The following is a 21,566-nucleotide window of genomic DNA, read 5'->3' on the forward strand; positions in this document are numbered from 1 at the left end:
TATTGTGGTAAAATATACTGAACATAAAATGTATGTTCAATAAAAGAGAAAATTTTTTTAAACCATTTTTAAGTACATAGTTCAGTGACATATGCATTTACTGTGGTGCAACTGTCACTATGCATTTTCCCAACTTTTTCATCATTCCATGCTGAGACTGCACATTAAACACTTAACTCCCCACTCTGCCCTTCCCCAGCCCCTGGCAACCAGTCCTAACCTTCTGTTTCTATGACTACTGTAAGTGCCTCATGGAAGTGTAATCCCATAGTATTTGTCTTTTTATGACTGGCTTATTTCACTTAGCAGCATGTCCTCCAAGTTCATCCATGATGTAGCTTATGTATCTGGACTTCCTGCCTTTTAAAGGCTAACATTCTGTTGTACGTATATATTGCATTTTTTTCATCCGTGCATTGGTGGATAGTTGAGTTGTTCACTACAGTGAATAATGTTGCTGTGAACATGGGTGTACAACTCTGAGTCTCTGCTTTCAGTTCTTTTGGATATATACCCAGAATGGAATTGCTTGTGTGGTAATTCTAATTTTTTTTGAGGAACTGCCCTACTGTTTCCCACAGAGGCTGCATCATTTGACATTTCCACTAGAAGTGCACACGAATCCTAATTTCTCCACATCTATACTTGTTTTCTATTTGTTGGTTAACAGCCATCCTAATGGGTATGAAGTGGGTTTCATTGTGGGTTTTTTTTTTTTTTTTTTTTTTTTGGACAGGGTCTGTTGCCCAGGCTGGAGTATAGCCTCCACCTCCTGGGTTTAAGCCATCCTCCCAGGTAGCTGGGGCTATAGGCACGTGCCACCACATCTGGCTAGTTTTTTGTATTTTTAGTAGAGATGGGGTTGTGCCATGTTGCCCAGGCTGGCCTCGAACTGCTGGGCTCATGTGATCCACTTGCCTTAGCCTCCCAAAGTACTAGGATTATAGGCATGAGCCATTGCGCCTGGCCAAGCCATTTTTTAAAATGGACAGAAGTCAACAAAGACGACAGAAGGATGGCAAATAAGCATATGAAAAGATGCTCTACATCATTAGTCATTAGGGAATTGTAAATGGAAACAATAGTGAGACACCACTTCATACGCCAGAATAACTAGAATTATATAAAGGTTGAACGTACCAACTGTTGGTGAAGATGTGGAGAAACGGGAACCTTCATACATTACTGGTAGGAATGTAAAATGGTACAACTGCTTTGGCAAACAGTTTGGCATTTCCTTTTTCTTTTTTTGAGATGGAGTCTTGTTCTGTTGCCCAGGCTGGAGTGCAGTAGCACAGTCTTGGCTCACTGCAACCTCCGCCTCCTGAGTTCAAGCAATTCTCCTGCCTCAGCCTCCTGAATAGCTGAGCTTACAGGTGTGTGCCACCACACCCAGCTAATTTTTGTATTTTTAGTAGAGACGGGGTTTCACCATGTTGGCCAGGCTGGTCTTGAACTCCTGACCTTGTGATCTGCCCACCTTAGCCTCCCAAAGTGCTGGGATTACAGGCGTGAGCCACCATGCCGGCCCAGTTTGGCATTTCTTAAAAAGTTAAGTGTATACCTACCACAGATGTGATCCAGCCATTTCACTCCTAGGTATTTATCCAGAAAAAAATACCTATCCATACAAAAACTCGTATATGAATGTTTATAGCAGCCTTATTTTTAATAGCCAAAAACTGAAGAAAAGCCAAATGTGAAAAATAAACCTAATAAATAAATCTGTAGAAAATGCAAACTAATCTGTAGTAACAAAGAAATTGGTGGGCCGGGTACAGTGACTCATGCCCGTAATACCAGCACTTTGGGAGGCCAAGGTGGGCGGATCATGAGGTCAGGAGATCGAGACCATCCTGGCTAACACAGTGAAACCCTGTCTCTACTAAAAATACAAAAATTTACCGGGTGTGGTGGCACACGCCTGCAGTCCCAGCTACTCGGGAGGCTGAGGCAGGAGAATCCCTTGAACCTGGGAGGCAGAGTTGAGATCGCGCCACTGCACTCCAGCCTGGCAAGAACGAGACTCCATGTCAAAAAAAAAAAAAATCAGTGGTTGCTGTGCAGGGTGAGGCTGGGAAGGAGGAATGAGAAAGGGGTGGGAGGAAACTTCTGGGGTCGAGATGCTTGGTTAACTTGACTGTAGTAATGGTTTTTCTGTCTTACCCTTCACATGTGTACAGTTTATATCCATCCTCCCTCAGTAATGCTGTTGAAGTTGGGCAGCCTCCCCATATTGAGACAAATGGCATTGAAGCCAGAGGCTTCCTAGGACTGACTCCCTTTGCTCTTTACACATCCGGGGTTAGGTTTTATATTTCTCACAAAAAATTAGTGAGAATAAGAGATATTCTTAATTTAGAAATGTACCAGAGAGTATTTTAAAAATCACACTCTGCCAGGTGTGGTGGCTCACGCCTGTCATCCTAGCACTTTGGGAGGCAGGCAGATCATCTGAGGTCAGGAGTTCAAGACCAGCCTGGCCAACATGGTGAAACCCTGTCTCTACTAAAAATATAAAAGTTAGGTGTGGTGATGTGTGCCTGTAATTCCAGCGAATCAGGAGGCTGAGGCAGGAGAATCGCTTGAACCTGGGAGGTGGAAGTTGCAGGAAACCAAGGTAGTGCCACTGTACTTCAGCCTGGGCGATGGAGTGAGACTCAAAAAAGAGAAAAAAAATCACATTCCTGACTAAAAATTTCCAGGAGGCTGGGCGCAGTGGCTCACGCCTGTCATCCCAGCACTTTGGGAGGCCGAGGCCGGTGGATCACGAGGTCAGGAGATCGAGACCACCCTGGCTAACAAGGTGAAACCCCGTCTCTACTAAAAATGCAAAAAATTAGCCGGACGTGGTGGCGGGCGCCTGTAGTCCCAGCTACTCAGGAGGCTGAGGCAGGAGAATGGCGTGAACCCAGGAGGCGGAGCTTGCTGTGAGCCAAGATCGTGCCACAGCACTCCAGCCTGGGCAGAGCAAGACTCCATCTCAAAAAAAAAAAAAAAAAAATTTCCAGGAGGTTCTTTTAGTTTTTTCTGTTTCTGTTTTTCACACACAGACCAACCAACTCAAAAAGTGACTGGGGAAAAAAAGAAAACACCACACTGTATCTTTTTGAAATGTAAGTATACAGATTTTAATTTACTTTTAAGAATAATTTTATATTTTAAAAACAGGACACGTACTGTATGAGTAAACAAGTGTGGCTGACACAGACCAAGTCCACACTGGTAAGCTTTTGAGAACCATTTACACTATGTTGACAGTAGGACTGCTTGCAGGCAGACAGAGGAAGAATAAATAATAGTGCTTCAAGAAGAGTAGTAGTGATTGAGAGGGTAGGTAAAGAGGGCGTCTCATCGTGGATGCTAGAGCAGGAACAACTCCCCAGTAGTGACATGTGCAAAGTTCCAGATCTCCACCACAAAGACAGCCCAACCCATTGGAACAAACAGACTCCCAATGCAGCTGGCAACTGCAGGGGTAGAAGAACTCAGGCAAAGTAGGCACAGGAATGGGGAGATGGGAGCCAGGGACAAACGCTGAGGAAAGCATTCCAACAAGCATGTGTGTTCATACATGCATACCCCCAACAAAGGGCATTGTACTGTGTAACAGAACTGAACACAATTTAACAAAGCAGTTCCCAGCCTTCCTGTCACCTCTTTGGCAGTAGGGCAGGCCATCTCAACTTCAGACACACAGACATTCTCATCAGGAGGAAGGCTGTCCTGTGTGGTGGGGACAAAGCTTCAGGTGAGAGCAAAGCTATGATAGCTACAGCATTAATGAACATGCCTAAACAAAAAAGATGTTAATTACTAGTTACAGGTATACATGCCAGAACTACCCCAGGGATGGGCATAGTCAGTCATTTTCCTACACAGTGGTGAAATAAAACAAGCTTTGATCATGCTTCAGCAAGTAGAATTATGTGGTAGAGGTCAGGCCCCATATGCTAAAATTTGCACTTCCTGCCATAAACTTTTAAGGTATTTAAGTCAAAACCAAGTCTCCTAGGACCACTAAACCTATGATGGACTTTCATCTGTAACACTCATTCACATCTTTAAGTTAGGCCCATGGTCATGGAACCTGTCCAGGGTTTCAAGCACGCCTAGGCTGAAGAAAAACTAAAGTCACCCCCATATAACTAGGTCCAGTCTAGGCACAGGAAGCCCCAGCTGGTTGACTGATCAGGGCTTCTCAGGACTGGATGTTGGTTGAATTGAGGATTCCAGAAGTAGCATCAGATTTGGAAGCCTTTGAAAGTTCTCGCTGTTGAAAAATAAATAACATCAGTGGCAATACTGCCTCTATTAAACATGCCCCACCCTTCTAAGTATGGTTAAATGTCAGCAAAAGGTCCCTTGAAGGCAGTTTCTCTGAGATCCCCAGCCTGGCATAGGCTGCGTTAGGAGTAAAAGGCGAAGAACTCTGAGCACCATTCTATTAGTCATAGACAGAGTGCATGTGCACGCATGCCTGTGATCCCTTTCCTCAGCCAGTCCCTTCTGTTACACCTCAGAGGAGAAATCCTTCATCCAGTCATGCACCACATAATGACGTTTCAGTTAACAGGCCACATACACTATGGTGGTCCCATAAGATTATACCATATTTTTACTGTACCTTTTCTATGTTTAGATACACAAATACTTACCATTGCGTTACAACTGCCTATAGTATCCCAGCCCGAATAAAAAACCCACAATTGCCTATAGTATTCTTTCTGTAACATGCTGCCCAGGTTTGTAGCCTAGGAGGAAAACGCCATACCATATAGCTTAGGTGTGTAGGCTGTACTGTCTAGGACTGTTAAGTACACACTGATATGTGCACAATGAAATTGCCCCACACATTCTCAGAACATATCCCTGTCATTAAGTGAGGCATGACTCTACTTCACAAAACTACTTTAGAGTCGTCAAGTAGGCAACAAGCTTTGGTCTCTTGAAGCCCTCTATAAAACAGTGGGCCAGAACATATATCTACCAATCCCTGGGGCTGAGGCCTTGTAACCTGCTGGTGATTTGATCTCATGCTGGAGCACATGGTATAGCAGCAAAAGATAAAGCATGAATGGCCACTGAGAAAGACAGATATTAGCAGAGGTTAGTTTACCGGCTTTGGTGCTGCCTGGTGGAGTCTATCAGTCATAGCAACCCAAACCAGATGAACCTACCTAGGACTAGCCACAGAGATAGGCAGGTACATTTAAGCCTCAACCAGATAAAATGGGCCTTGGATGAACAAGCAAAAAAGAGAAAGCTGGACCTCTGTCCAGCAGTCAGCCAGAGTGACACACACCCACTTTTATAGGTAGAAGCACCACCAGCCATGTAATTTGAAAAACTTGCTGGTGTAGGAAGCCAGTTTCAGTGATTAAAATTAGCTGCAGCACTGGCCAACTGTTCCATTCTCCATCCCTGCAGCAATTAAGAGGGGAGGCAGGCTAGGGGTTTAACTCAACATCCCCTCAAGGGTGAGGGACATCCTCACCTCTTGCTAGTAAAATATTGAGAGAAGACAAGACAGATTAAGTAAAAGGCAGTGTAATTAGGTGTTAGCAGATATAGAGTAGGATACTAGGAAGTGAAGAGCATTCTGGAAAAACTTGCTTCCAATGTCATCTATGCTGCAGTAGCTCAATGTATGGAAAGAGGCAAAGGTGAGGAAATCGGCATTAGCTAGCTGAGAATAGACAGAGCTGGCAGTTGAGCCCTGAGGTTAGGAAGGCATATACTCCAGGAAATAATCAGCACACAGGCCAAGAGCCTCATTGTAGGCAGCACACAGCTGGGGCTCCCTTCCCCATGTGATGGGGCCTCTATTCTATCCAGCTACTGCAGGCCTTTGATGTTACAATTGGGGAGGGTCAAGGTTTTCTGTTAAACACGATTTAAAACTGCCTGACTTTAGGGGCTGAGAATCCAATTCAAGTCTGAACAAATTTTCTTATTAATCTGTTGTGAATGTAAATCAGATGTGTTTTTTTTTTTGAGTCCATGATAGGAATTCCTGCTTCCTTTGTAACACTGCCGAGATTATTGGTTAGTGTAGCCCTGTGCCCAGATGAATGAAGCCAGCAGATGACAGATCAGTTTGGAAAAGGGACATGGGACATGCAGGGGTTGCCATACAGACCTGAAGCCCAACAGTGGAACTGTCAGAGAGGGACGGATCCTTCTAAGAACAAAGAATTGAGACAATTACCAAGAACTCCACCAAGAGAGCACCAGGGCAGTGATAGAGGGGTTGCCTCTGGCAGCCAGGGAATGGTATATATTAAGCAGAAGGATCCAGGTTAAATGTCTAGTTGCTGCTGCCAACTTCCTTCCTATACAACCCCCCCTTAAATCACACCCACCCTGCCATGGTCAAAGCAGGAAAGGGATTCTCAGCCTCCAAGGTAGCTGCCCTAGCTAATAGCCTGGGCGCCCCTGGGAAGATACCCACTCTGCCCCAACTGTGTGCTCCCCAGAGACTGGTAGATATTAGAAAAGGTGAATTACCGCAAACTCAGAATAGGTGCTGGCAACAGAATTAATGCTGAAGTTGCGCTGGAGGGGGGCCGAGCCAGGGTACCCACCACTCAGGATGCTGCCGTTGAGCTCCAGGTTCTCCTTGTTGGCTCCATGCCTGCCAGTACGGGGTGTTTTCTTCCCTGAACAGGTGGAAGCAGCAACTGGCTGCAGAGAAAGGAAAGAGATCCATGTATCCTCCTCCTAATGAACGTGCACATACAATACCTGCACTGGTCAACGGCTGAGACTATCTTTATATTCATGTCTATAATCCTATACTTTTTAGTTAAAAAAAAAAAATATATGGGGCTGGGTGTGGCTCAGGCCTATAATCCCAACACTTTGGGAGGCCAAGGCAGGAGGATTGCTTGAGGCCACATGTTCAAGACCAGCCTGGGCAACATAACAGAACCCCATCTCTAGAAAAAAATTGTTTTAAATATGAATTCTTGATTTACACAACACCTATCTTGTGCATAGTCTAATAAAATATTTGAAAGACTGTGTTTTACCACATACTTTTCAACATCTCTATTGAGTACTTGGCATGTCTAGTGATCTGGTTTCACTGGGCTGGAACCCACATGTAGGGGATCTAGCTCCATACCAGCTGAAGACTGGGCTTGGAATTGAGTCCACAGTGACCCTGCCTGATCTTCAGTTTCCCAGACATCCCAGTGCTTCTCATGGTACCAGTGGGGCTCAGAGTGACTGTTCTCTTTTTTTGCACATTAATTTTGGACCATTATTTAATGGTGAGCTAGCTTTGTATCTGTCAACTCTCAGTATGTAAGTAAGAACCAAATCTAGGGATCTTAGAATCCAGAACAAGTAGGTGGGGCCTCTGGGTGAACAGGCTAGGGATGCATGTGAGGATGTGCTTAGACACAGGGCATACTAACCTTGCTGCCAGAAGGAGGAAGTCGAGACACAGGGGAGTGGTAGATTGTCCCTCCAAAGATAGGCCGAATGCTACTATTGGCCGTAGCATTGGACATGGTGGTAGTGTTCAGCTAGAGAGAAGAACACATGGGTTACTTATGTGCAGTAATATCCTCAGCATTTCCAGCAACCCGTCTCTACCCTACAGAGAAATGACTATTGGAGGCAGTCCAGGGAAGATGGGTTTGCATGGTGAAGGGCCTGCTGTGTCTAATACTGCACAGGTTTGAAGAAACCTGTGGAAAGTTTTCAAAGCCTATTGATATCCAGCAAATGGAAATGTAAAATGGTACAACCACTGTGGCACAAGACATCTAGCATACGACCCAGCCATTCTACTCTCAGGTGTGTCTACCCAAAAGAAACAAAAGCAGAGATCCATACAAAGACTTAGATGTAAATGTTCATAGCAGCTACCTGCAACAGCCAAAAGCTGGAAACAACCAAATACCCATCAGCAGGTAAGTGGACAAACTGTGGCAAATTCATACAGTGGAATGAATATTGATCTGCAATAAAAAGGAGTGACCTTTTGATACATGCAACAACAGAGATGAATCTATACTAAATGAAAGAAGCCAGACAAAAAAGAATATATACTGCGGGATTCTATGTAAAATGTTTCAAAATGCAAACATCTGTAATTAAAGAGTAAATTCCTACTTGCCACAGCTCGAGGCTGGGGGCAAATCAGGAGCCAGGGAAGGAGCGAGGTAATACAAAGAGGCACTAGGAAACTTTGGGGACCATGGAAATGTTCATTATCTAACTTATGGTGACAGTTTCATTATGTAAACGTACATATGTCAAAACTTATATGCTAATAAGAGCTCTAAACGTTTTTGAGATGGGGGTCTCACTCTGTCACCCAGGCTGGAGTACAGTGGTACAATCTTGGTTCACTGTAGCCTCAACCTTCTGGGCTCAAGCAGTCCTCCAACCCCAGCCTCCTGAGTAGCAGGGACCACAGGTGTGTGCCACCACAACCAGCTAATTTTTGTGTTTTTAGTAGAGATGGGGCTTCAACATGTTACCCAGGCTAGTCTCCCAACTCCTGAGTTCAAGCAATCCCCCTACCTTGGCTTCCTAAAGTATTAGGATTACAGGCTTGAGCCACTGCGCCCAGCCAAAACTTTTTTTTTTTTTTTTAATTAAAAAAACTCTAGGGAGCTGGGCACAGTGGCTCGTGCCTGCAATCCAGCACTTTGGGAGGCCGAGGTGGGTGGATCATCTGAGGTCGGGAGTATGAGACCAGCCTGACCAACATGGAGAAACCCCATGTCTACTAAAAATAAATTAGCCGGGTGTGGTAGCGCATACCTGTAATCCCAGCTACTCGGGAGGCTGAGGCAGGAGAATCGCTTGAACCCAGGAGGTGGAGGTTCACGCCTGTAATCCCAGCACTTTGGGAGGCTGAGGCGGGTGGATCTTCTGAGGTCAAGAGATTGAGACCATCCTGGCCAACAAAGTGAAACCCCATCTCTACTAAAAATACAAAAATTAGGTGGGCATGGTGGCACAGGCCTATAGTCCCACCTACTCAGGAGGCTGAGGCATGAGAATCACTTGAACCCAGGAGGCGGAGGTTGCAGTGAGCTGAGATCACGCCACTGCACTCCAGCTTGGCAACAGAACAAGACTCCATCTCAAAAACAAAAACAAAAAAAACACATACATTTTAGGCCAGGCACAGTGGCTCATGCCCTATAATCCCAGCACTTTGGGAGGCTGAGGCAGGAGGATCACTTGAGCTCAGGAGTTTGAGACCAGCCTGGACAACTTAGTGAGACCTTATTTCTACTAAAACTCAAAACCCACCCCCCCCCCCCCCGCCCCGCAAAAAAATTAGCATGTATCTGTAAGTCTCAGCTACGTAGAGGCTGAGATTAGAGAATCACTTGAGCCCAGGAGGTTGAGCTGCAGTGAGCCATTATGACACCACTGCATTCCAGTGTGGGCGACAGAGCAAGACACTGTCTAAAAAGAATAAATTTATGTTATAAAATATGAGTAGGGAGAAGAAATAATGCTTTTATTTATCAAAAAGAAAAAAGTAGGCCAGGCGCAGAGGCTCACGCGTGTAATCCCAGCACTTTGAAAGTAGAGGTGGGTGGATCACCTGAGGTCAGGAATTCAAGACCAGCCTAGCCAACATGGAGAAACCCTGTCTCTACTAAAAATACAAAATTAGCTGGGTGTGGTGGCACATGCCTGTAATCCCAGTTACTTGGGAGGCTGAGGCAGGAGAATCGCTTGAACCTAGGAGGCGGAGGCTGTAGTGAGCTGAGAACATGCCATTGCACTCCAGCCTAGGCAACAATAGCGAAACTGTCTCAATAAATAAATAAAAAATAAAGTCCTCTCTGACTTTGTGCTGTAGAGATGAAGAATCATTACATGTTTCATTTAGTAAGCAAGCATGAACGTTGTTTTTCACATGGTACAACATGGCCACCTCTTGGCCTTACAGGGAAAACCAGTGAAGCTTTCTTTTCATCATTACCAGAATGTTAGCAATCATTCCCCCCCGCCCCTCGAATTTAATGCAAGGACTCAAGCGCAGACACCAAAGCTCACTATAGGCTGCTATTCAGCCTTCCATTCACTCTCAAGTGGACTCGACATGAAGGGACAGAAGAACCCTTTCCCCTCTCTGCAGGACAGAGGGCAAGAGATGTACGGAAAAGAAAGATCAGACTGTTACTGTGTCTATGGAGAAAAGGAAGACATAAGAAACTCCATTTTGATCTGTACTAAGAAAAATTGTTTTGCCTTGAGATGCTGTTAATCTGCAACTTCAGCCCCAACCCTGTACTCACAGAAACATGTGCTGTATGGAATCAGGGTTTAAGGGATCTAGGGCTGTGCAGGATGTGCCTTGTTAACAGTATGTTTACAGGCAGTATGCTTGGTAAAAGTCATCGCCATTCTCCATTCTCGATTAACCAGGGGCACAATGCACTGCAGAAAGCCGCAGGGACCTCTGCCCAAGAAAGCCTGGGTATTGTCCAGGTATTTTCCCCCACTGAGACAGCCAGAGACAGGGCCTCGTGGGAATGGAAAGACCTGACTGTCCCCTAACCCAACACCTGTAAAGGGTCTGTGCTGAGGAGGATTAGTAAAAGAGGAAGGCCTCCGTCTCCTGCATGCCCCTGGGAACGGAATGTCTCGGTGTAAAACCCAATCATATATTTGTTCTATTCTGAGACAGGAGAAAACCGCCCTGTGGCTGGAGGCGAGATATGCTGGCGGCAATACTGTTCTGTTACCCTTTACTACACTGAGATGTTTGGGTGGAGAGAAGCATAAATCTGGCCTACGTGCACATCCAGGCACAGTACTTTCCCTTGAACTTATTTGTGACACAGATTCCTTTGCTCACATGTTTTCCTGCTGACCTTCTCCCCCTGTCCTCCTGCTGCATTCCCCTTGCCGAGACAGTGAAAATAATAAAAAATACTGAGGGAACTCAGAGACCGGTGCGGGTGTGGGTCCTCTGTATGCTGAGCACTCGTCCCCTGGGCCCACTGTTCTTTCTCTGTACTTTGTGTGTGTCTTATTTCTTTTCTCAGTCTCTCGTCCCACCTGACTAGAAATACCTACGGGTATGGAGGGGCTGGCTCTGTTCAAAGAGGTGGCTGGGACTACCCTCACCCACTCCCTTGAAATCAGTGCTTCCCTAAGCCTTTTGTTTACCTTACGTGCTTTGCCTGGTGTGTTGGGAGCCAGTCCTCGCCGCTTGCTGGGTGTTCGAGGAGCGCTGCCATAGAGCATCTCTGTCTCTGTCTGTTTTTTGTTCTTGAGTTGCTGCGTGAAAGTCAGAAGCAACAGTGATAAATCTCAGGAAGAGAGCAGGTCTGGGATGGCAACAGAAGCAGGACCAGGAATCTAGGCCCATGTCTCCGCAGCCAGAGCTAAAAAGAGCTGCCACAGGCTTCCTATTCAACAAACCCTGGTCCCTGGCAGAGACTCTGGGCTGCTCAGATTACCATCTTCCTCTTATCCCAATTTGTGTTCATGTTCACACTTACTCTTTCCTGCCTGGCTCTCTCTTTCTCCAATCGATGCATCTCCCATTGTTCTGCCACATACTCCATGAATTTCTGCCCATTCACCATAAATGCCTTTGAATGTTCCTGTTCCCACAGTTCAATTCGTGCCTTCAACTCTTCTTCCAGCTGAGACCAGAAATAAGGACATGTTAATTACTTCAACTCTTTAGTGTAAAGCCCAAATGAAATGATTTCTCTAGAGAGTGACTCCTCCTCCCCAGAGCATCACTAGCCTCATCTCAGGTAGCTGGGCCCACATAGGTACAGGTCAGAGTGACCAGAAATCAAAGCCTGGGGACATTTCATTCACATAACATACAAGAGTGGAAAATGGCAAGAACCCAAAGTTTGACCACTAAGGTTTTGGTGCCTGAAATTGGAGGCAGCACAGGAAAGATCAGCAATATGAAATAGGCAGTGAACATTAGGAGCAGGACTCTGAAATCAGACATAATGGGGTTCAATCTGGAATCACCCTCTTTACTGGCTGTGAAGCAGTGAGCAAATTTATATAATTTTTTTTTTTTTTGGGGGGACAGTCTGCTGCCCAGGCTGGAGTGCAGTGGCACGATCTCGGCTCACTGCAACCTCCACCTCTCGGGTTCAAGCGATTCTTGTGCCTCAGCCTCCTGAGTAGCTGGGATTAATAGGCATACACCACGCCCAGTTAATTTTTGTATTTTTAGTAGAGATGGGGTTTCGTCATGTTGGCCAGGCTGGTCTTGAACTGCTGGCCTCCCAAAGCCCTGGGATTACAGGAGTGAGCCACCACGCCTGGCCAGATTTACCTAACTTCTTAGTACCTCAGTTTCCTCATCTGTAAAAATGGAAATAATACCAACCTCATAGGAATGTTGTGAGGAACAGATGAATTACTAAATGAGAGTGTTTTGAAATGATATCCCTGACTTAACTAAAAAAAATGGTGGTATTATCAAAGTGGAAAATGGTAATGAGGCCCACAGGACTCTCTCTGTCAAAGGCTTTCCTTATGTAACTGGCTGAATTGTGTTTCCCCCCAAATTCAAATGTTGAAGCCTTAACCCCCAGTACCTCAGATTGTGACTGTATTTGAAGACAGTGTCATTAAAAAGAGAACTGAAACCAAGTGTGCTGGCTCATTCCTATATTCCTAGCATTCCTGAGGCCGAGATGGGAGGATTGCTTGAGGCCAGGAGTCCAAGACCAGCCTGGTCAACATAGTAAGACCCCATCTCTTGAAGAAAAAAAAAAAAAAGAACTCAGTTAAAATGAGGTCATTAGGTGGGCCCCAATCTCATATGACTGGGAGTAATCAGGCCACACATATGGCGGGAAAACCATGTGAAGACACTGAGAAGACGACGACCATTTACAAAGCCAAGGAGAGAGGCCTCAGAAGAAACCAACTCTGCCAATGACATGTTGTCATCAGATTTGCAGTTTCTAGAGTTGTGAGAAAATAAGTTGCTGTTGTCGAAGCTGCCCAGTACGTAGTGTTTTCTGTTGTTTTTTTTTTTTTGAGATGGAGTCTCTCACTCTGTTGCCCAGGCGCCGTCTTGGCTTACTGCAGTCTCTGCCTCCCGGGTTCAAGCGATTCTCCTGCCTCAGCCTCCTGAGTAGCTGGGATTACAGGTGCCCGCCACCATGCCTGGCTAATTTTTGTATTTTTAGTAGAGACCAGGCTGGTCTTGAACTCCTGACCTTGTGATCCGCCAGCCTCCCAAAGTGCTGGATTACAGGCATGAGCCACCACACCCGGCCTATAGTGCTTTATTATTGGCAGTCCTAGCAAAGGAATACGCCTTGATACACAGTTGCGTATACTGAATATGTAACTTATTATCTCTGCCTAAGCTTTGAAGAAAATCATTTTGGGGCTAAACAATAGAAAGAAAAAGACATACAAATAGTGAGGTATCTTTGTAACCAAGCACCAAAAACCCTTAGCAATAATATTACCTTAGGCAGCATTTTCTGGAGCTTGGCTCGTTGTTTTTCTTCTTTTAGAAGATTTCCTCCTCGGTTTGTAAATCGATTCGGATCTGAAGCTTTCCTCTGTGAAAAGTACATTTTAATTAGTGGAAAGCCTGGCACCATGAGACCAATAACTTCTGTTAAGAGTCTTTGTTCTTGCTGGGCACAGTGGCTCATGCCTATAATCCCAGCACTTTGGGAGGCCGAGGCGGGCGGATCACCTGAGGTCGACAATTCGAGACCAGCCTGGCCAACATGGTGAAACCCCATCTCTACTAAGAGTAAAAAAATTAGTGGGCCTGGTAGCGGTCACCTGTAGTCCCAGCTACTCGGGAGGCTGAGGCAGGAGAATCACTTGAACCCGGGTGGCGTGCAGTGAGCCGAGATCGTGCCACTACACTCCAGCCTGAGCAACGAGTGAGACTCAAAAAATAAATAAATAAATAAAAATAAATAGTTAAAGCTTCTCATTCTTTTTAACTTTTTATTAACTTTTCTGTTTTTTACTGTCTTTTTTCTAGTCAAGTAATGCAGTGGGAGAGGAACAAATCTGTAACTGGCTGTGATCACCGAGTTATAAATGCCACTACTCTTGGACCAGCAGGTGTTTTCTTTTAGAACATATACAGTATATCAGAACATTAATGCAAGTATATAGCTTGTAATTATAAATTAGGTATGTATACTCAAAAATAGGGGCACATAAGCAGAAAAATTTAGAAGACATTCTTGAAAATTAAATTGTTTCCCTTCCATACTGCTTGATTGGTGATAGCCAATCATTACTAGACAGGATGGTAATTCATTTCTTGTTTTCTTCTTAAATACTGGCATGTCAACAAAGGTTGCTGCCTTAGCTCCTTATTTATGTTTGTTTGTTTTTTTTTTTTTGAGACGGAGTCCTGCTTTATCACCCAGGCTGGAGTGCAGTGCCTTGATCTGGGCTCACTGCAAGCTCCGCCTCCTGGGTTCATGACATTCTTCTCCCTCAGCCTCCCAAGTAGCTGGGACTACAAGCGCCCACCACCATGCCCGGCTAATTTTTTTGTATTTTTTTATTACAGATAGAGTTTCACCATGTTAGCCAGGATGGACTCGATATCCTGACCTGTGATCCGCCCGCCTCAGCCTCCCAAAGTGCTGGGATTACAGGCATGAGCCACCGTGCCCGGCCTCCTTATTTATGTTTACTCTTCTTTTTGTTGTAACCAGAAGTAAAGAATAACTGAGGACAAATACATCTGTTCTTAAACAGCCGTAAGATATCCCATAGTTCTCTCCACTTCTGAGTCCTAGTTTGCTGCCTGTAAACTTGAAGGAGTTGAATTCAGATTCTCTGAAGGCCCTTTGAGCTCTAACAGGGCCAGCATGAACCCAAGAACAAGGTGTCCCTCAATCTGTGCCCTACACGCCTCACTTGCCTCACCATAGTCCCTGAGCTCTAAAATGGTCTGAAGGAACCCATCCTTGCTGCCTATCAGAAGGAATCAATACCCATGCAATTTTCTAAGTAAATAGCAAAAGCTGGAATGGTAGAATATGTTAGTTGCCTGTGCCAACATCCATTCTTCTCTCCTTCCTTAGTAACAGAACCAGAATTTACCTGGGGCAGCAATTCACCCAGCTTCACCAGCAGCTGACAGCATGTGAGCCACGATGCTGTGAAGAGAGCCAGGAAGAGCTCTTGAAGGAGTGAGGGGCAATGCCTTCTTTGTTCCTTCCTCCACCACACTGTCTGAAATGTGCCATCAGGGGCTAGGCGCAGTGGCTCACGCCTGTGATCCTAGCACTCTGGGAGGCCGAGATGGACGGATCACCTGAAGTCAGGAATTCGAGACCAGCCTGGCCAACATGGTGAAACCCCGTCTCTACTAAAAATACAAAATTAGCCGGGCATGGTGGCACATGCCTGTAATCCCAGCTACTGGGGAGGCTGAGGTAGAAGAATTGCTTCAACCCGTGAGGTGGAGGTTGTGGTGAGCCAAGATTGCGCCATTGCACTCTAGCCTGGGTGACCAGCAAATCGCCACCTCCGGAAAAAAAAAAAAAAGTGCCATCAGGGTGGGAGCTCTAGTAGCAGCCATCCTGGCCCTGAGAATAAGGTCCACCCTTAGTGGTGGGGGAGTGCCCTGGGCCGGAGAAGCCTGGGGCCCTGCTCACTGTGCAGATCTGCTATGCCTGCCCCATACTGCCCAGCTCTGAACTTCATTCATGCAGGAAATGCCTACCTTATTTAAGCCATTAATTTTGGGCTTTTCTCTTATAAGACCCTGCAGATAAGCTTACCAAATAGAAGGGTCAGCAGAAATTCAGAGAGACTTAAAGATGGCAAAGAACAAAGCTAACTGGACTGATTCCGTACATGGCATGCTTTCTTAACAGTTAAAACACAAAAACTAGGGCAATACCTCAAACTCTAAGAAAAGCCTCCAGGTTTCTTCCCACTTCTGGACACCTTCGAAGAGTTCCTTGTGAACTTCATAGTAGTTTTTTAACTGCACAATCTCAGCATCGTGGAGCTGGAGCAGATTTTCTGTGTAGTCCTCTGCAAAATATAGGTCCAGTAGTTTAAAACAATCCCTCTCGTGTTTAGTATCCAATTTTACCAATCATCCATTCCCTAAAATGGAAATAGATTCTTTCCTTATAGTAAACTGATACAGGAAGAGGCGTGTGTGTGTGTAATAGATATATAGTGGTTAATAAAAACCAGCTTTGTCATAATCGGCCTGAGGGACTAGGGCCTAAGAGACTAGGATGGAGACTAAAATAATGTCGTCCAAAATCTGCATCATCTCTTGCCTTGTCTTTGGTTTCTTTCATATTCTTCTTTTCTGTCTTGCCCAGCCAGTAGAGGGGTGGATCACAGAAAATGTGCAAAAATATCTGTTGAATTTAGTTGGGATAGCTTCATCTTTATATTAGTTCAGTTCAGACTAGAACTCCACTGCGCTCCAGGAGTCAAGCTCCTTTTGGCCCAAACGTAGGCTCTGGCATTTACCACTATGTTTCTGGGTTAAGTTATTCAGTATTTATGTGCTTTAGTATCCTTAGCTCTTGACATGAGGACTTTGTGAAATAATATTAAGGGTTTGACACTGAACCTGCAAAAAGCACCTGATAAAAACTTAAGCTTCACAGCTAGAAGCTACAGTGACATACTGCTTCAGAAAGCAAGAGACGAGTATTTCCCAATAATATTTGCAAATGCTTTTTCATACAGGAATGGCAATTATGCTAAATGTCTTGAAAAGGTGGCTTTATCTGTTCAGAAGAGGAAATACTTCCTGTTGAATGTCTGGATGTCTTAAAAACTAGTGAGCAGCCCACAGGAAGACCACACTTTTGACTGGGTGTGGTGGCCCAACACTTTGGGAGGCCGAGGTGGGAGGACTGTTTGAGCCTAGGAATTTGAGACTAGGTTGGGCAACAGAGTAAGACCTGTCTCCAAACAAACCAACCAACCAACCAACCAAAGACCTCACTCCTGTACTAACCAGCATAGAAAGGGGCAAAAGCTTGTCTCTGCTCCTGGCTATAAAAGCACTGGTCCCAGTACTGAACCAGCTCCACTCGAATTGCCTCAATCACTTTCTTCATGTTTTGCATTTTCAGTTCTTCCAACCGATCCACTTCTGATTGCAGCTGAAAGAAAGAAACTTGTTAAAGGTGGCTGTCATACTTTTATATTCACTAAGGTTTGCAAAAGTTCCCTCCCTTTTAAGTAAAATTATAATGCAAAGCCACAAAGGTGTTATAAATCAACACTTTTTTTTTTTTTTGAGACACAGCCTCACTCTCTCGCCCAGACTGGAGTGCAGTGGCGCAACCTTGGCTCACTACACCCCTCCGCCTCCCAAGCTCAAGCAATTCTCCTGTCTCAGCCTCCCAAGTAGCTGGGATTACAGGCATGTACCACTACCGCCTGGCTAATTTTTGTATTTTTAGTAGATACAGGGTTTCGCCATGTTGTCCAGGCTGGTCTCGAACTCCTGATCTCAAATGATTCACCCACCTCGGCCTCCCAAAGTGCTGGGATTAGAGGCATGAACCACTGTGCCAGGCCAAATCAACAGTCTTTATGACTAACACAAAAGTGCTAAGAGAAGACTCTGACCCAGTACCCATTGGGTTTCTTACCGCTTTCCGGACCTTGGCCTTTGACCCAGACATAATGGTGGCCACAGCTTCTCTTTCTTCTTCAGGTATTTGCAACCTGTCCCAGAGCTCTCGGATTTGAGCACGCAGCCCCTCACACACTGCTTCATTTTGTGATTTCCGCATTTCCAGCTATAGCACAGAAAGCCAGTGTCACTCACAGCAAAGCAGCAGCACAGAGGCTAGCCCTCTGGCCTCCTGCAAAGAAATGTCTGGACCCACAGGTAGAGGAGGCACTTTCATGAGAACTCAAAGTAGCATGTTTTCATGCCTCCTAAACACAAGCTGTAAGGCTGTCAGGATCTCGGACTCCAAGAATTAGCATTCAAATTTAGAACGGAAAACAATTTTAATTAAACACTAATCTAATTCAAATGACTAATGTTATTTCATCTATAATTTCATTTTCTTGGAGCTACATATAAAGCTTTTTTAAATATTAAACAAAAATCAAGGTTGTATATCATATATTACTATCCTTATCTTCCCTCATTCTCTCATCTTACATTGTCTCCTTATTTAAGACTGAAGAAACAGCTGTCAGTTTTGTTCAAACTATATACTACGGAGATCCTAGGGCATAATTTGAGAAGACAGTACCTGCCGTAGCAACTTCTGTAGTGTTGCAATATTCTCCAAAGACAAACAAAAGGCATCTTCGTCTTCACACACCACATCTCTTTCAAAGCTTGTGTCTGGGGTGTGGTCTAATTCTTCCATACACAGTATGATCTGTCTCTTTATACTGACAAACTCCTCACGCCTAGAAGCCTTTAAAACAAAGCAATTACAAGATACCTAGAGGAAAACCAAAGTGGTTTTTAGGAAGTACAAATGTAGGCAGTGTACCTTTGTTTCCCTCAAAGTTGTCACATGTTGCCTGAACTGGTTCAGCTCCTCTAAGCTGGGCACTGAGGCACTGTCAATATCGTAGTGGGGCATACAAAGAATTTCACACAGTTCTTGATCTTGCTCTTGAAGTAGCTTCAGTTCCTGTTTTCTCTCCTTTTTCTGTTTTCGCATCAATTCCACCTGGGTGCGCAAATCTTTTTCTAGTTGCAAGATGGTTGTCTCTCCTTCTTCCTGAATAAGACAATGTACCACTGTTATAAGATTCCAAGTGAATTCCTTCAAAGGAAGAGAAGGATAACATAAGAAGGCTTGGATGACAGACTTTCAGTTAAACTTACAATTCAGTCAACTCATGGTCAACAGAATATGGCATAAAGAGGGTTTCCAAAGGAAGGTCCCAGTGAGGAAAGGTGAATAGGGTACTTTTTCTTCCTATTTTAAAACTTGTGGTAGAATACATATAACATAGGCCGGGTGCGGTGGCTCAAGCCTGTAATCCCAGCACTTTGGGAGGCCGAGACAGGCGGATCACGAGGTCAGGAGATCGAGACCATCCTGGCTAACACGGTGAAACCCCATCTCTACTAAAAAAAATACAAAAAACTAGCCAGGCGAGGTGGCAGGCACCTGTAGTCCCAGCTACTTGAGAGGCTGAGGCAGGAGAATGGCGTGAACCAGGGAGGCGGAGCTTGCAGTGAGCCCAGATCGCACCATTGCACTCCAGCCTGGACGACAGAGCAAGACTCCGTCTCGAAAAAAAAAAAAAAGGAATACATATAACATAAAATTTACCATCTTAACCATTAAGTGTACAGTTCAGTGGTATTAAGTACAGTCATATTGCTGTGCAATCATGACCATCACCTCCAAAACTCATTTCCTCTTGCAAAAGTGAAACTTCATACTCAAATAGTAAGTCCCCATTTTTTTCCTTTCTCCAAGCCTGGCAACCACCATTCTACCTTTTGTCTCTATGATTAGACTACTCCAGGCACTAGGCACTTTTATAAAAAGTCTAAGTTGGCAGCCAGACACGGGGCTGACACCTATAATCTCAGCACTTTGGGAGGCGCGGTGGCTCACACCAAAATCCCAGCACTTTGGGATTATGAGGTCAGCAGTTGGAGACCAGCCTGGCCAACATGGTGAAACCTGCTCTTTACTAAAAATAGAAAAATTAGCCAGGCATGGTGACAAGCACCTGTAATCCCAGCTACTTGGGAGGCTAAGGCAGGAGAATCGCTTGAACCTGGGAGGCGGAGGTTGCAGTGAGCTGAGACTGCACCACTGCACTCCAGCCTGGGCAACACAGCGAGACTGTGTCTCTAAATAAATATATAAATAAATAAATGCGTAAATTGGCTGGAAAGCTTCCTTTGGGTTAGCTTTAGGGTGGCATGCCTAGCTCATATCTAAATACTCACCCTGCTAATCCTATGAACATCATCTCACCTTACCAACAAAAACCCATCTGGTAGTCCCTGCTCTACTCCTAACTGGTTAACAAGAAAAAAAAAGTGGCATTTTTTTATAGGACATAAATATTTTTCCTATATGTCCTATAAATTTACACAATTTCATTTAACATTGTGAACTAGGAATATTAGGCAACTTAAGGGAGATGTATCATTGTACACCTCACTTCTCGCCCAATTTCACATTGAATGTGAAAAAAGAAAGAGAAACTATGTCCAAAATCAATTATATTTATGACATTTATGTTGACTCCAGGAAGCTCCACTTCATGTTCTCTTCTGCCTGATTGCTCTTGGCTACCAGGTATGAATTATCCTTTGCCCTTTAAAGGTGGTCTCCCTCCTAAGCTAACTCCAAATAGATACCCAGGCAGGTCTTCCTGTAACAGGAAGAGGGACCTGAGAACCTTATGGATGTACTCATTATCTTTCCAAGCTCCACATCTGTCTGAATATTTATGATCCTGGCACTGTTTTTACTGGTTCTAAGCAGAGATTTTTCAGGACCCCATCTGTTATTCATTTCATCCTTTCTGGTGTCCTCACTCAAGTCCCTGACTTGCAGTGGACCACAATATAGCCACTTCTCAGCTCCGTACCCAGATGGATGTCATAGCATGCTCTGAACTGGACTATGCACTCCCAATATTCCAGCTTTTGAGACATTTCTTCTGAAGTAGCTATTTTGGCTGGTTCAGTGGTATGCAGCTTCTGGATATGATAAAACCCACAAAGGTTTGTTTTTTTCGTAGTATTCCTTTTTATCATTACTTTTGTTCCTGTTTTCATTTTCTTTCAGAGAAAGAACAGTGCAGCACCATCTATGCCTACCTTTTTCTCAGAGTTTATAAAAAAAAAATTAATATTCCCTACAAAGCAAAACTATGGTAAGCAGCAGCTTCTTTTTGATGATCTATTAGTTGCTTCACTTCTTACCAGGGCAACTCTCTACAGAGCTGAGAATTACCCTGCTGGGCCTAATTACGCAGCATGTTTTCCCCACTTCTCACGTCTAGCTCCATCCCTATGAGGAAGCCTTCCGTCTGCTGGCCCAAGTCAACGCTACTTCCTAAATCTCAGGCCCTAGACAGATCCCCAGAGACCCTGTGGGCTGCCACGGACCTGAAATGGCTCAACACGTAACTCGCTGCACAGAGTGCTCAGCTCTTTTTGACAGACGGATATGCTTTTGATGAGTCTTTCCTTCAGGCTTTCCTCTTCAGCAATCATCATATCCAGGAGTTCCTACAAGAGGGAAAACAGTCCATAAGTTTGGGGCAATGGAGAAAAAAAACTCCCAACACCAATACCAAACTCCTCAAATTTCTTTTTTCTTTTTTTTTTTTTGAGACGGAGTCTCACTCTGTTGGCCAGGCTGGAGTGCAATGGCACATTCTCGGCTCACTGCAACCTCCACCTCCCAGGTTCAATAGATTCTCCTGTCTCAGCCTCTCGAGTAGCTGGGATTACAGGTGCTCACCACCATGCCCAGCTAATTTTTGTATTTTTAGTAGAGACGGAGTTTCACCATGTTGATCAGGCTGGTCTTGAACTCCTGACCTCAAGCAATCCACGCGCCTCGGCCTCCCAAAGTGCTGGGATTACAAGC

At 44.8% G+C, this 21,566-nt stretch overlaps 2 protein-coding genes across 30 annotated transcripts in view; one reads left to right on the forward strand and one right to left on the reverse strand.

Moving 5' to 3' along the window:
• The window catches only part of RCCD1 (RCC1 domain containing 1), a 34,543-nt gene that overhangs the window by 8,544 nt on the left and 4,433 nt on the right, over positions 1 to 21,566 (forward strand). For 2 of the 22 annotated variants that reach the window (XR_002727101.3, XM_023195386.3), the window contains 2 exons: positions 3,054 to 3,116; positions 13,994 to 14,318. Coding sequence is in view for 17 of the 22 variants with exons in the window: in XM_023195386.3 (XP_023051154.1) it covers positions 3,054 to 3,074 (21 nt within the window). In the remaining 5 variants the exon portion in view is untranslated. Of the gene's footprint in view, positions 1 to 3,053; positions 3,117 to 6,670; positions 8,420 to 10,675; positions 12,048 to 12,574; positions 12,985 to 13,993; positions 14,320 to 14,536; positions 14,730 to 15,056; positions 15,342 to 21,566 lie in introns of those variants that run through there. The other 20 variants (XM_023195370.1, XM_023195369.3, XM_023195377.3 and 17 more) reach the window with 14 other exon arrangements.
• Positions 3,105 to 21,566, reverse strand: part of PRC1 (protein regulator of cytokinesis 1) — a 28,395-nt gene continuing 9,933 nt past the window's right edge. The window contains exons 3-15 of one of the 8 annotated variants that reach the window (XM_023195358.3): positions 21,080 to 21,202; positions 18,480 to 18,713; positions 18,231 to 18,401; positions 17,613 to 17,762; positions 16,970 to 17,117; positions 15,881 to 16,017; positions 13,458 to 13,553; positions 11,496 to 11,642; positions 11,161 to 11,271; positions 7,425 to 7,535; positions 6,511 to 6,687; positions 6,143 to 6,184; positions 3,105 to 3,726 (exon numbers count right to left, since the gene is read on the reverse strand). In XM_023195358.3, coding sequence (XP_023051126.2) covers positions 3,364 to 3,726; positions 6,143 to 6,184; positions 6,511 to 6,687; positions 7,425 to 7,535; positions 11,161 to 11,271; positions 11,496 to 11,642; positions 13,458 to 13,553; positions 15,881 to 16,017; positions 16,970 to 17,117; positions 17,613 to 17,762; positions 18,231 to 18,401; positions 18,480 to 18,713; positions 21,080 to 21,202 — 2,010 coding nt within the window. In that variant the 3' untranslated portion in view covers positions 3,105 to 3,363. Of the gene's footprint in view, positions 6,185 to 6,510; positions 6,688 to 7,424; positions 7,536 to 11,160; positions 11,272 to 11,495; positions 11,643 to 13,457; positions 13,554 to 15,880; positions 16,018 to 16,969; positions 17,118 to 17,612; positions 17,763 to 18,230; positions 18,402 to 18,479; positions 18,714 to 21,079; positions 21,203 to 21,566 lie in introns of all 8 variants that reach the window. The other 7 variants (XM_023195364.3, XM_023195360.3, XM_023195359.3 and 4 more) reach the window with 7 other exon arrangements.

This window comes from Piliocolobus tephrosceles, chromosome 6 (assembly GCF_002776525.5).
Source record: "Piliocolobus tephrosceles isolate RC106 chromosome 6, ASM277652v3, whole genome shotgun sequence".
Classification (NCBI taxonomy): domain Eukaryota; kingdom Metazoa; phylum Chordata; class Mammalia; order Primates; family Cercopithecidae; genus Piliocolobus; species Piliocolobus tephrosceles.